The sequence below is a fragment of the Coregonus clupeaformis genome, chromosome 10, assembly GCF_020615455.1.
Source record: "Coregonus clupeaformis isolate EN_2021a chromosome 10, ASM2061545v1, whole genome shotgun sequence".
In the NCBI taxonomy this organism is placed as follows: Eukaryota; Metazoa; Chordata; class Actinopteri; order Salmoniformes; family Salmonidae; genus Coregonus; species Coregonus clupeaformis.
Genome location: NC_059201.1, coordinates 47,084,613 through 47,099,687, shown reverse-complemented (window position 1 = coordinate 47,099,687; position 15,075 = coordinate 47,084,613). Strand labels below are relative to the sequence as shown.

At 39.6% G+C, this 15,075-nt stretch overlaps 1 protein-coding gene across 1 annotated transcript in view; it reads left to right on the top strand.

Moving 5' to 3' along the window:
- Positions 1-10,862, top strand: part of LOC121575403 — a 39,089-nt gene extending 28,227 nt beyond the window's left edge. Inside the window, exons 6-9 of the mRNA XM_041888487.1 lie at positions 5,461-5,654; positions 6,731-6,777; positions 7,321-7,383; positions 8,827-10,862. Of these exons, the coding sequence (XP_041744421.1) occupies positions 5,461-5,654; positions 6,731-6,777; positions 7,321-7,375 (296 nt within the window). The 3' untranslated portion in view covers positions 7,376-7,383; positions 8,827-10,862. The remainder of the gene's footprint in view (positions 1-5,460; positions 5,655-6,730; positions 6,778-7,320; positions 7,384-8,826) is intronic.
- The last annotated feature ends 4,213 nt before the right edge of the window (positions 10,863-15,075 follow it).

Genomic DNA, 15,075 nt, shown 5'->3' with positions numbered 1-15,075 from the left:
AATTGCTGCTAACAAACCACTACTAAGGGACACCAATAAGAAGAAGAGACCTACTTTGGGCCAAGAAACACGAGCAATGGACATTAGACAGGTGGAAATTTGTCCTTTGGTCTGGAGTCCAAATTGGAGATTTTTGGTTCAAACCGCCGTGTCTTTGTGAGACATGGTGTAGGTGAACGGATGATCTCCGCATGTGTAGTTCCCACCGTAAAGCATGGAGGAGGTGTTATGGTGTGGGGGTGCTTTGCTGGTGACATTGTCTGAGATTTATTTAGAATTCAAGGCACACTTAACCAGCATGGCTACCAAAGCGATACGTCATCCTGTCTGGTTTGGGCTTAGTGGGACTATCATTTGTTTTTCAACAGGACAATGACCCAACACACCTCCAGGCTGTGTAAGGGATATCTGACCAAGAAGGAGAGTGATAGAGTGCTACTTCAGATTACCTGGCCTCCACAATCCCCCAACGTCAACCCAATTGAGATGGTTTGGGATGAGTCGGAAGGTAGTGTGAAGGAAAAGCAGCCAACACGTGCTCAGCATATGTAGGAACTCCTTCAAGACTGTTGGAAAAGCATCCCAGGTGAAACTGGTTGAGAGAATGCCAAGAGTGTGCAGAGCTGTCATCAAGGCAAAGGGTGGCTATTTGAAGAATCTGAAATATAAAATATATTTTCATTTGTTTAACACTTCTATGGTTACTACATGATTCCATATGTGTTATTTCATAGTTTTGATGTCTTCACTATTATTCTACAATGTAAAAAACTGGTACTGTAAGTCCTCAGACCCTTTACTCAATACTTTGATGAAGCACCTTTGGCAGCGATTACAGCATCAAGTCTTCTTTGGTATACAAGCTTGGCAAACCTGTATTTGTGGAGTTTCTCCCATTGTTCTGTGCAGATCGTCTCAAGCTCTGTCAGGTTGAATGGGGAGCGTCGCTGCATAGGTATTTTCAGGTCTCTCCAGAGATGTTCGATCGGGTTCAAGTCCGTGCTCTAGCTGGGCCACTCAAGGACATTCAGAGACTTGTCCCAAAGCCACTCCTGCGTTGTCTTGGCTTTGTGCTTAGGGTCCTTGTCCTGTTGGAAGGTGAACCTTCGCCCCAGTCTGAGGCCATGCTTCACCGTAGGGATGGTGCCAGGTTTCCTCCAGACGTGACAATTGATTTTCAGGCCAAAGAGTTCAATCTTGGTTTCATCAGTCCAGAGAATCAATGTTTCTCATGGTCTGAGAGTCCTTTAGGTGCCTTTAGGCAAACTCCAAGTGGGCTGTCATGTGCCTTTTACTGAGGAGTGGCTTCCGTCTGGCCACTCTACCATAAAGGCCTGATTGGTGGAGTGCTGCAGAGATAGTTGTCCTTCTGGAAGGTTCTCCCATCTCCACAGAGGAACTCTGGAGCTCTGTCAGAGTGACCATCGGGTTCTTGGTCACCTACCTGACCAAGGCCCTTCTCCCCCAATTGCTCAGTTTGGCCGTGCGGCCAGCTCTAGGAAGAGTCTTGGTGGTTCCAAACTTCTTACATTTAAGAATGATGAGGCCACTGTGTTCTTGGGGACCTTCAATGCTGCAGAAATGTTTGGTACCCTTCCCCAGATCAGTGCCTCGACACAATCCTGTATCGGAGCACTACGGACAATTCCTTTGACCCCATGGCTTGGTTTTTGCTCTGACATGCACTGTCATCTAAGGGACCTTATATAGACAGGCATGTGCCTTTCCAAATCGTGTCCAACCAATTGAATTTACCACAGCTGGACTCCAATCAAGTTGTAGAAACATCTCAAGAATGATCAATGGAAACAGGATGCACTTGAGTTTAATTTCGAGTCTCATAGCAATGAGTCTGAATACTTATGTAAATATGGTAGTTTTTTCTGTTTTCCCTTTGTCATTATGGGGTATTGTGTGTAGATTGATGAGGAAAACATTTAATGTAATACATTTTAGAATTAGGCTGTAACGTAACAAAATGTGGAAAAAGTCAAGGGATCTGAATATTGTACTTCCATTCATTTTTTTATATTGTACCAGGGACCTTCAGACAAGTCTTTTGAAGCTTCTGGAGAACACCATCGTGTTTGTGGGAGTCTCAGCTTTCCACAGAGGGTCATATTAGTGTATAGGCCAAACCGTTCGAACGCTACAGACGTTTTCGTGAGATGACCAATTTTCGAGATGTCTCATTGTCTGACAAACAACGCTCTAGCTCTGCCACCTTTCACCGCTGATGTTGGAGGGCAATATCGGCGGATGAGGTGGATTGAGAATCCCCATGCAAAAATCCCCATGCAAAAAACAACAGATATCTCTAGTTTAAACAGACAGATTTTGATGGGGATTTTTTAATTATTTTAATTTAATAATTGTTTTAATGAAAATGAACAAACCAGCTATTACTTCCCTTGCAAATATATTTTATCACGTTCATCACACTAAGGGACAGAATTGTTACCTGGAGGAAAATGGGGGAGGGTCATGCTTTTTCAATTTCAGTCAAGGGGAGGATTTGACATTTTTTCAATCTAGTCCAGGGGAGGGTCATGTAATTTGTAATTGATGAAATTTCAATATTTCTCAGTGTTTTAGAACTAGTTGGTTATTAGGCTATATATCAATGTGTGCCCGATGCCGCCCCTCATCTTAGATTCTCCGCTGGGCACGCAATATCAATTTCGCCTATAGGCTATTTATTGTGGTCTCAATCAAATGATCCATAGCCTATAGGCTATGAAGTGCATGCTCCGATAAGCACAGAGGAAGTTTATATTTCTAAGATAGCTGCTGGGATGGTGTAAATAAAACGAGGCTGCATTTCACACTGCAATGGATATTCCAACCCTGAGCCCTGGCCTGCTCTGCTCTTACTGATCAAAAACTTTGTTGTGTGCTGCTTAACCAATGGCTGTGCTGTGTAGGCCTACGGTGGCAGTTCAGGAGGAGAGTCAAAGGTTTCTTCCGAAAGTACTTTTTGATTAGGCCTAATCCAGAAATGCACCATCTTGCGTGCGGACTAGCCTATATATATTCTGTTCAGTTTGAGACGGATAGCGCGAAGATAAAGAGGACCGAAGGTCAACTTTGATAGCTTGCTACTACTATAATAGATTTTATTAAATACAATATGTTTCTTGCCGAGGATGTATTTATCAGAATTATTGACCTCACAATAAGCCAGATTCTAGTAATTTACGTTGTGGTGCTGAAACTTGAAGCAGCAGCTGCGGCACAATCAATCAGAAATTGACAGCTGGTGCTGAAAGTAGGCAAATTCGAGTAGGCATAATTCATTTCAACAGTCTTCATTTGAATTAGACTAACAACAAGAAGGCTTTGTGTTGGATAATATTTATTTATTTTTAAGAAAGAACAGGTAGGCCTACCATATAGGCCGACCTGTTTTTGTCGGTCAATTCCTCTGCCCACCATGCACTCTTTAAATAGCCTACCTCCGTGTCAGTGAAGGGCTGTTAAGTTAAAACCAAGACTCGAATTGAGGGGGTATGCCATAGGCCACCTTATCAAAAGAAAATGGCAAAAAGCACAGTCCTACCCCTCGTTGCGTTAAGCCTTGGAAAAAGAGTAGCCAGCAGTTAAAGCTTACATTTTTCTGCGCCGGTAGGCCTACTCTGTCTGGGGTGGAAAAATAGGCCTAACTTTTGAAAGTACCATGCTCGGATTCCTAATGACGTCCCGGATTTAATTATTTGCAAACAGGGGCAGTTTTGTTGTAAACAAGACACTCTGATTTGGCATTGGAGAAATATGATAAGATGAACACATAGGCCTATCTCTATGTCCATTCTTAGCCTGTAATTTTGGTAATTTGTGTGGTATTAAAAAAAAGATTCAGCTAATATGTAAAATGAAACAGAATTGCATGACATTTTTATAAAAGGCTATTTTTTCTCAGACCTGCAAATAACATGATAGATTCATGCAATGCTTTTACTATAAAGGAGATCTTTCCAGCCCTACTATTGTCCACGGTGGTCTGCGAACACACAACCTTCTGGCCTGTAGCCCTGTGCACTATCAAAATTCCTGCGTTGCCATAAAATGCTTACAGGACGAAGAACAGTTTCTAAAACTACATATCTAAGGCGCTGGTCTGTCCAGGAAGTGAAGGTAAATGGTAGCCATGTTCTCTGCTATCCACTTTTTATTATTATTTTGGGTATAGGGGAGGGTCACTTGTTTTTTTTCAAGCATTTAGGGAGGGCCATCCATTTTCATTTCAGTGAGGTACGATTTTCTCCATGTAACCCTTATTATAAATAATGTTCACTCCCTAACCGGTGATCTAAAGTTTAAATTATGTTTCATTATTTTCAAAGAGATCGCTAATAGCAAGTGAGCTGCAACAAAAAACAGTGCCACTCACCAGATGATGATCATTTGTAAACGAAGTTTGAATGAAGTGTGAAAGTTAATCTTGAAAAGGGTGATGCTAACAAATTAGTAACAACATCCACCTTGAAGATGATAACAGCTGCTGCAGCCACTGTCATCATTGTCACTCTACTACTACACAAGCTAGCTAACATTACTACCGTTAGCATGGGAAAACTACTGCTTGCGCCACGAGAAGGCCTAGATACGTCCCTTTTTGTTTTAAACGGTCCCACCCATTGCAAGTCAAAATGTGATTGGTTCACTCCACTGTCACTCCAAAATTCTGCTCTAATACAGTTTAATCAAAGACAGTACAGTATGAAGCTAAAACTGCTTCTACAATAGAATCCCCTATCACACTTAGACAATGTCATGGCAATGTTGGCTAGCAAAGATCATGCGTACTAGAAACACTTAATCGGGTCTACTAACGGTCGTCTCTCGCCAAACTGCCATGTGCAAGCCGTCAAATCAAAAGGCACTCCTTCGATATGTGTCAGTTTGTCACTTTCATGGGGTTGGAGTAATAACATGTTTAACTACTTAAGACTGGCTCGAATCTAGGTTGTGCTTTTAGATTGAGAAAATGTATAACTAAGGCATAATTTTTCACTTCTCGAAGCCCAAACCCCGGCCTTTGGTTGGTTTCGCTCGCGATGTTGCACCTCTGGGTTTAGGAACTCTGTTGTTGAATGGCAGAGGCCTTCTGTCCAGCTTCTGAAGACCAAGCCAATGGCTGGCTGAGCTAGCTAGATTGTTCTACCCAGAGACCACCAAAGAAAATCCTGATGGGATATTCTTTTATTTTCAGCATTAACCCTTCTCTTTCCAACACAAACTGAATAGATAAAATCAGAAGATCATTAAAAGTATTGTAAAGATTATTAACATTTTGTTTTAAATTGTATAAATGTATAACTTTTTTGGTCTTCTCTGAAGGCCTAGAAGGCCCTCACGGTTCCCCACTGCACTTTGTACTATCAAATAAACTGCCCTTGAGCTTTGAATTAAGATTCCCTCTCTAAACAATGGCTCATGTTCTTCCTCATTCTCCCTCAGATATCCTGTCAGAGAGGACAGATGTGGACGATGCTCCTCCAGAAAGGCCCAGTGAAGGCTCAGAGAAGGAATTCCGGAATGGGAAAACTGGTCATTCCGATTCAAGCATCTCCTACCAGACAGCCTTTATCATTGCAGCCGTGTGTGGTGGACTACTCCTGATCAAAACCCTATTCTGTCTCAGTGAGAAGAAGGTAAGATAGATCACACACTGAACAAGCAATGGCGGTGCTCAACTAAGCTATACCCCCCTGTACCAACAAGCTGTGAGACAACTATACTGAACAGAAATAAACGCAACATGCAACAATTTCAAAGATTTTACTGAGTTACAGTTCATATAGGGAAATCAGTCAATTGAAATCAATTCATTAGGCCCTAATATATGGATTTCACATGACTGGGAATACAGATATGAATTTGTTGGTCACAGATACCTTCAAGAAAAAGTAGGGGTGTGGATCAAAAAAACAGTCAGTATCTGTTGTGACCACCATTTGTCTTATGCAGTGCAGTGGGGCCGTGCATTATCATGCTGAAACATGAGGTGATGACGGCGGATGAATGGCAAGACAATGAGCCTCAGGATCTCGTCACGGTATCTCTGTGTATTCAAATTGTCATCGATAAAATGCACTTGTGTTCATTGTCCGTAGTTTATGCCTACCCATACCATAACCCCACCATGGGGCACTATGTTCACAACGTTGATATCAGCAAACCGCTCGCCCACACTGCACCATACACATGGTCTGCGGTTGTGAGGCTGGTTGGGCGTACTGACAAATTCTCTAAAACGACGTTGGAGGCAGCTTATGGTAGAGAAATTAACATTAAATTATCTGGCAACAGCTCTGGTGGACATTCCTGCAGTCAGCATGCCAATTGCACACTCCCTCAAAACTTGAGTCATCTGTGGCATTGTGTTGTGTGACAAAACTGCACAATTTAGAGTGGCCTTTTATTGTCCCCAGCACAAGGTGCACCTGTGTAATGATCATGCCGTTTATATCAGCTTCTTGAAATGCCACACCTATCAGGTGGATGGATTATCTTGGCAAAGGAGAAAATGCTCAATAACAGGGATATAAACAAATTTGAGAGAAATAAGCTTTTTGTGCGTATGAAACATGGGACCAACACTTTACATGTTGCGTGTATATTTTTGTTCAGTGGTAGTTTACATCTACCTCTAACAGTAGGGAGAAACCATGCTAACCCTTCCCTCTCTAATTCCTACATGAAAATCTAATAACTATTTTTTTTTCAGAGACTCCGAGCCCTTCTCCACAGTACCAGCATAATTGAAAACCAGAGGTACATTTATTTAATTATATCCTTAAATGTCATGGTGGTAAAAACAGAAAACTTAAAAGACAATGGAGTCCTTTGAAGACTATTTACACTAATCAGTGCGGCACTATTGCTAGGCAACAATAACCACAACACAAATATTCGGACATGGTATTGGTGCGGTCAATAGCTACAGAAATCGTCAGGTGATGAACTCATTGTTTTGGCTCAAGATCATTTACAACTTATAAATCAACTCCAACTCAGTCATATTGATTTTTCCTCAAAAGTTATCTGGAAACCTACAATATAGGCTATATAAATGTTAGACAGCAGCAACATATATTTGTATGTTCAGTGTTGTCCTAGTGATCATGGTGTCCTTCCCCATGTTCAGATCAATGAATGTATTGTTCCAGATAATTGATTAGGATAAAACTGCAGCAATTGTCTGTTTAAAAAACAAACTTAGGTAGCCTATATTTACATAATGATCACGATACCTCACCCTTACAATGCCATTGACTAGTCTGCACTGAAACCTAACCCGTGTAATATGTTCCACAGGGCATGCAGCAGCATTGAGGATGTTGAGCTACAGTATTATAAAGCCAAGGAGTGAGAGAGCTGGTAAGAGCCACTACCCTTCCTTCCCACTTCTTCAGTGAGAGTGAAATGCAAAATGATTTATGGATGTCATTAGAGAACATCTGAAGAGTTTCATTCCAAAACGCTATATATCAATTTTCATAAATATTGGTAAACTAGGTTTTATTGATTGATGGTTTCATTTCAGAGAGACAAATAATCTGTTTTTTGCTAAATGCTATCCACCTCACTCTCAGAGAAATCAGTAGTACTGCTAGGTTTTACACAGTCAAATGTAACAAATAACTAAATGTTGTACAAATGATACATTGTACAAATTATACATTTGTGACATCAATATTTAAAAAGGCTGTAAAAAGATTCAATACAGTATGAGTAAGGGTTTTATCTGGAAAAAGATGATTCTGAGACAATTTATCTTGTATTGTTTTGAACTTAACAACATGAATTGGGGTATTTAGAGTACTATATAAGACAGAGAACATTGAACAGAACAAGGCAATGTCAATAACTTAATTTGGACAAAAATGCAGATAGAACCTCTCGATTTGAGTCATTTAGCAGATGCTCTTATCCAGAGCGATAGATAGGTGAGCCTATCACTATCACAGTCAAATATACAGATATACGAACATTCCATTTCAGCTAAACAATGGATATATAGTGTTTAAAATATATCATACACATCTAAAATCTATTAATTAAAACGTTTTTGAGAACAGTTATATTTTACACACACAAAGCAATAATTTCAGATTTACAAAACACAAATGTGAAAAATTTGTGGAAATATAATCTTCAACTCTTATTCCTCTACAAGCCCTTAAAATGGCCAGGGTCTGGTTTTGTTTTGAGCCTTTCATTTCAAATGGTATTTATTTGTCTCAATTACTGAAGAAGGGTATCTGGGATTGAAGCCCCATATTTGGGATTGAATGGACCGCTATTGAGATCTGAGGGTAACAGCGTAATAATATGACTAGGATCCTGTGTTTTGGATAATCATGTCACATGACCTGGATTCTAACCTTTTTTAAAGCTTTTTCATCCAACTGTCCCCTTTTCTTTATGTCAATTGGTCCAGCATCATCCTCAGACAATTCACTTCATTTTTTGTGTAATTCTCTTTCCTACAAAATGCTTAAAATAAAAGGTTACAATCTAGGTAATGTCACATGATAGCCCATAACCAGAGGTGTAAAGGAACTAATTACAACTACTCTCGTTGCTGTAATTGAGTAGCTTTTCTGAGTACTTGTACTTTTGAGTATTTTTCAAAGTCAGTAATTTTACTTCTACTTGAGTAAAATGTCATTAAAGTACTTTACATTTTTCAATTTATTGCATGGAAAAGCTAATGTGTTGCAACATTCAGTTAACCTTAATGTTTTTGTTTAAACTCATTTACTTTTACTCTGAGTAACATCTCTCTCTCTCTCTCTCTGTCTCTCTCTCTATCTGCAGGATTGGTTTTACCTGCCAGTAAGAGACCAACAACCACGTAATTCGTTAAACATGTGGAAGACATGGAAATTTGGCAACTATTTTCCTCATGTTAAAGTTTATCGTTTTTTTATATAAATATCAACAAATGTCTAAAGGTACCTATTTTTATACAAATTAAGTTTATATTGCTTGAAAGATTTAACAGAGAATCTAATGCTCTCAAAGTTATACAATATCTGCCTGCTTCCCTTTCTACTGTCAAAAAGGTTTGAGTGAATTGATCTGTTAGACACAGCGGTAACTTGACTCTCAAAGACTGTTTGGACGGTGTCATGCACACCACACACAACTTTGATCTTCCATGACATAGAATGGACCAAACAATCCACCAAGGATTCTCCGTCACGGCAGGGGTTAACGACTTCACCCTAGCCTGTTTCTTTCACTGACACTCCCCTATCATCTTCCAACGTGACTGATAGCTCCTCAGAGTGAGACTCAGAGTTCTAGAGGGGAAGCACCCCCTTCTTTATTACAATGGCATCTGTGTTTTGACCAGCATATGTCTCCCAGTGGGGATAGTAGCCATTAGAGCAACAGTGCAAGTCAACATTAAACTAAATGAAGTCTTCCCATGTGACTGAAAGAGTCTCATGACATTGTTCAATGGAGTTGGGCCCTTGAGCCAAAGCAAGACCAGGTGTCATCACCTCAAGTGGACAGAGGATGTATTTTGGGGAATCAATAGATTAAATACAAACAGATAAAATACAAACAGAACACCCAAAGTTATTTGTTTTGAGTGTACACGCCATGCAGCATACTAGATTAATTTGACTTCTGATATTCTCTTGTTTTATCCCTACCAAATGAATATAAGGACCTGTCTCTCATGCCATGATGCCAATGAAAGTGTATGTTATAAAAAGGTAATTTGGATACTGGATGCTGATTGGTTGATAAGCATTAGTTATTCACGATAATCCACGACAAATGCCAGTTCCTTTTTAATTGTCACTTTGCATCCACTGTCCCACAGCTGAGAAAAGCAATTCATAAACATTATATCAAAGTAAAAGCATCTAGACATTATTTGCCAGCCTATCATTAGATTTTAAACAGAGGAGGTTTAAACATGCTTGTTTATTATTGCTTGAAATGTTTTCGAACACAGAATCTTACGCTATTAAAGTTAGACAATATCGGCTTACTTCCCTTCTTGCTGTCAAAAAGGTTTGAGGGAATTTGTCGGTAATTATTGTACACCAGTGGCCACCAACCTTTTCAGTCAAGATCACTTTGAGTCAAAATTCAAGCAGAGATCTACCACTCAGATTTTTTTTAACATAACTTTTAAAAAATTAAGCCTATGCAACATTAACCTATAAACAACAGTACTGTAGCAGTGAGGTTTGTGTAGTAGGCTATAGGCCCAATACATTATCACCGCATATTGACTTTGCTTGAATTGCCTTGAATACTTTTTGAATTTTACTCACGTAGTATTATAATGGGTGACTTTAAATTTTACTTGAGTGATTTTCTATTAAGGCATCTTTACTTTTACTCAAGTAGGACAATTGGGTACTTTTTCCACCACTGCAGTACATTAATACAGTTCACTACTGGAGCTAATAGGCCTATTTATTATGAATGTTAATATATTTATAATATATTTATAATATAGGCCTATTTATATGCTTCATAATGCTTTTGAATGACCCTTCCGGTTTTGGCGGGAAATACCGGGTTACCCGGAAGAAAAGTAATTTATTCTCTGGATGGAACATTTGTAAAATACCACAAACATATTCAACCCTAGCGCTGATGCCAATGAAAGTGTATGTTATAAAATGGGTAATTTGGATATTGGATGCTGATTGGTTGATAGGCGTTAGTTATTCACGATAATCCATTTTAATTATTTTAAATTTTAATTATCACTGTGCATCCACTGTCCCACAGACCAGCCAGGCAATTCATAAACATTATCTCCACAAAAAAATATATATACAGTGAGGTAAAAAAGTATTTGAACCCCTGCTGATTTTGTACGTTTGCCCACTGACAAAGAAATGATCAGTCTATAATTTTAATGGTAGGTTTATTTGAACAGTGAGAGACAGAATAACAACAAAAAAATCCAGAAAAACGCATGTCAAAAATGTTATAAATTGATTTGCATTTTAATGAGGGAAATAAGTATTTGACCCCCTCTCAATCAGAAAGATTTCTGGCTCCCAGGTGTCTTTTATACAGGTAACGAGCTGAGATTAGGAGCACACTCTTAAAGGGAGTGCTCCTAATTTCAGTTTGTTACCTGTATAAAAGACACCTGTCCACAGAAGCAATCAATCAATCAGAATCCAAACTCTCCACCATGGCCAAGACCAAAGAGCTCTCCAAGGATGTCAGGGACAAGATTGTAGACCTACACAAGGCTGGAATGGGCTACAAGATCATCGCCAAGCAGCTTGGTGAGAAGGTGACAACAGTTGGTGCGATTATTCGCAAATGGAAGAAACACAAAAGAACTGTCAATCTCCCTCGGCCTGGGGCTCCATGCAAGATCTCACCTCGTGGAGTTGCAATGATCATGAGAACGGTGAGGAATCAGCCCAGAACTACACGGGAGGATCTTGTCAACGATCTCAAGGCAGCTGGGACCATAGTCACCAAGAAAACAATTGGTAACACACTACGCTGTGAAGGACTGAAATCCTGCTGCGCCCGCAAGGTCCCCCTGCACAAGAAAGCACATATACATGCCCGTCTGAAGTTTGCCAATGAACATCTGAATGATTCAGAGGAGAACTGGGTGAAAGTGTTGTGGTCAGATGAGACCAAAATCGAGCTCTTTGGCATCAACTCAACTCGCTGTGTTTGGAGGAGGAGGAATGCTGCCCATGACCCCAAGAACACCATCCCCAACGTCAAACAAGGAGGTGGAAACATTATGCTTTGGGGGTGTTTTTCTGCTAAGGGGACAGGACAACTTCACCGCATCAAAGGGACGATGGACGGGGCCATGTACCGTCAAATCTTGGGTGAGAACCTCCTTCCCTCAGCTAGGGCATTGAAAATGGGTCGTGGATGGGTATTCCAGCATGACAATGACCCAAAACACACGGCCAAGGCAACAAAGGAGTGGCTCAAGAAGAAGCACATTAAGGTCCTGGAGTGGCCTAGCCAGTCTACAGACCTTAATCCCATAGAAAATCTGTGGAGGGAGGTGAAGGTTCAAGTTGCCAAACGTCAGCCTCGAAACCTTAATGACTTGGAGAAGATCTGCAAAGAGGAGTGGGACAAAATCCCTCCTGAGATGTGTGCAAACCTGGTGGCCAACTACAAGAAACGTCTGACCTCTGTGATTGCCAACAAGGGTTTTGCCACCAAGTACTAAGTCATGTTTAGCAGAGGGGTCAAATACTTATTTCCCTCATTAAAATGCAAATCACTTTATAACATTTTTTACATGCATTTTCTGGATTTTTTTGTTGTTATTCTGTCTCTCACTGTTCAAATAAACCTACTATTAAAATTATAGACTGATCATGTCTTTGTCAGTGGGCAAACGTACAAAATCAGCAGGGGATCAAATACCTTTTTCCCTCACTGTATAATGTTTTGCTATTACTTCTAGCCTATCATTTCATTTTCAACAGCGGGGGGTTGTATAAACCTTTCTGTCTGCCTCTCCAATCTGTGCCACGTTGCAATAGAAATCAAATCAAAGTTTATTGCCATTGTTGAAGTTGTTTGTACTGACGTTAAAATGAGGGGTGTTGTACAAAACAAAGTAATCAGCGCATGGATCATCTCTAACCAATCAGAGTATCAACGACAATTATGAATTTTCAAAACGCAGCTTTACCCATATGTGTTCTGGCTCTGGCACAACCCATCGGTTTATGGGACCAATCAGAACGGTTAGAATGTGTTTGCGTTCTAGAAATCGTCAGGGAGGTACTCAGATCGAGACTCATTGTGGAGAAGAAACGAATGTCTGTGGGCGTGGCATAGCGTTTGGCCGGAGCAAGGAGTTTGGGTAGCAAGGCAACCTTAGCCGTGTGTTATTTACAATAATACATGGGTTCTCATGCCTTATTGCTTAAGTAACCTCTCTGTCAGTTTGTATACTACAGTTTGTGAAGTAAGAGAATACATTTTTAGTTCTGCTAATTGATGACTGTGTCTAGAACCTTTAACTAGCATTAGGCTTACACACTTAAATAGAAACTGCAATTAGATTTTCAGTATGTTACCTAAATTCTGAAATGTTTCAATATTACTTGTGCCCTGTAATAAGTGCAATTGAACATCATGACTGCGATAACCCATGTGTGTCACCATCGGATTATGCTGTATTTCTAAGAAATGGGATGATTCAACGCAATGTATTAGATAATGGTAAGCCCCAGGATCATGTATGTATTATTATTATATAATGGTAAGCCCCAGGATCATGTATGTATTACTTTACTTCTGTATAATAATAATAATAATAATAATAATAATAAAATAAAATAAATGAAGGTTGACACCTGTTAAATATTTTGACTTATGTACAATTGCAGTAAATTGAAGTTGAGGGGTGGTCTGTTTATATTGGTCCATTTTGCCTTGCTTTATATAGGTAGACCCTCATATTTTAGGCCGGGATTCAATCTGATCCGCGTTAGATCTGAGTTATAGCTCGCTTGAGTCGACATTTAAAGGTAATATACGATTGATCCGGCATCTGCAGCGTTTACTGTGAATACAATCTCCAGAAAAGCGGGAACATTGTCTTTAAAAGCGGCATTATCTACATGAGCAATCATATTGAATCCCGGTCTTAGTGTCTTAATCCAGAAAGAACATTATATTAAAGGAATCCTCCATACAATTGGACTGATTAATGGTGTTGTCTGTTATTGTGATGATTCTGTTCAGCTCCTTATTGCTTTGATGTCTTGTATCCTATGCAAATGTCATCAAGGTGTAAGATGATTTCAATAATAAAAAATAAGATTGCGAAAACGGCTATCATACATGTCAGATTTCAATACTGTCATAACTCGGGAGGATGTCTTTTCTCGAATGAGCCATTGGTCATATTTTTGCGTTATTCCTACCTCAAGAAATTAGTAATTTAACAGAGGGTCTAGTACATTTTCTTATTTATCTGCTTCTTTAGTCCAGGGTGCATTGCATTGTGCCGTTGCTAGAGATATTATAGAAAGGAGATAGGAATCCAATGAAAGAAGAAGGTATTCACCCCACCCAGCAGACTGTCGACCAATCGCGTTCACGTTGTCATGATGCGTCATGTGGTTGCTAAGCTAGTCGTCATGCAATCCCTTCTCAAAGTCAGTGTCTATATCGAGAAACCTGCCTATTTTCCTTGAAAGTATGTAATGTCACGATTCCAATGCTATACTATATTACAGAAAGTAAGTTACTTATCTCACATCTAGGAAAATATATGTAATGTTGTACTGCTTGTTGACGAAATTCGTGCTAATGTTGGGTTTTTGAGACAGCGCCCAATAGACTCCCATTCACTTCTTGAAGGAAAGGGCTCCTTGTTCCAGAATCACCGAGAATGCACCGCGTGGCCAGTGACGTAGATGGGAAACGTTTCCCATCTCCTCAAAAGTATATCTGCCGTTGCGAATGTCAGACTCCACCGTGAGGCACATCGATTTGCAGGTGGAACATGGTGAGATTGTAGGCTCCTAAATTGATAGTGCAGTTTATTTAGGCAATTTTAAAACTAACTACCTACTTTACGTGCTAATATTGTCTTTGGCATTATTATGTGTAGCTAAGTTTGCTAGCCAGCCAGCCCATAGAGAGAGCATTGCATCATGGAGTTTTTAGTCGACTTGAGCTGCAACAGATTTCCACAACGATTTTCCATGTTGCTACCAAATTTATTATAATGGAAAAATTAAACATTTGTTCACAAAATATATTGTTCTCACATATTAGCGTTATTTAACACTGTAAATTAAAGGAACGAGTGGTTTTGGGTGGATTTTTCCTTTAATTAAAAATGGAATACATTTCTTCTTAAGAAGGTTTTGTGAATCCGGGCCCCGGCTGAAATACATGTGTATTTAGGTATTTGTATTTGAAAATACACTTTTCTGTGTATTTGAGTATTTTCAAATGAACAATCCAATACTACAACTTATTTTAGAAGTATTTCCTACAATGTACACAACCAGTCAAAAGTTTGGACACACCTACTTATTCAAGGGTTTTCCTTTATTTTTACTA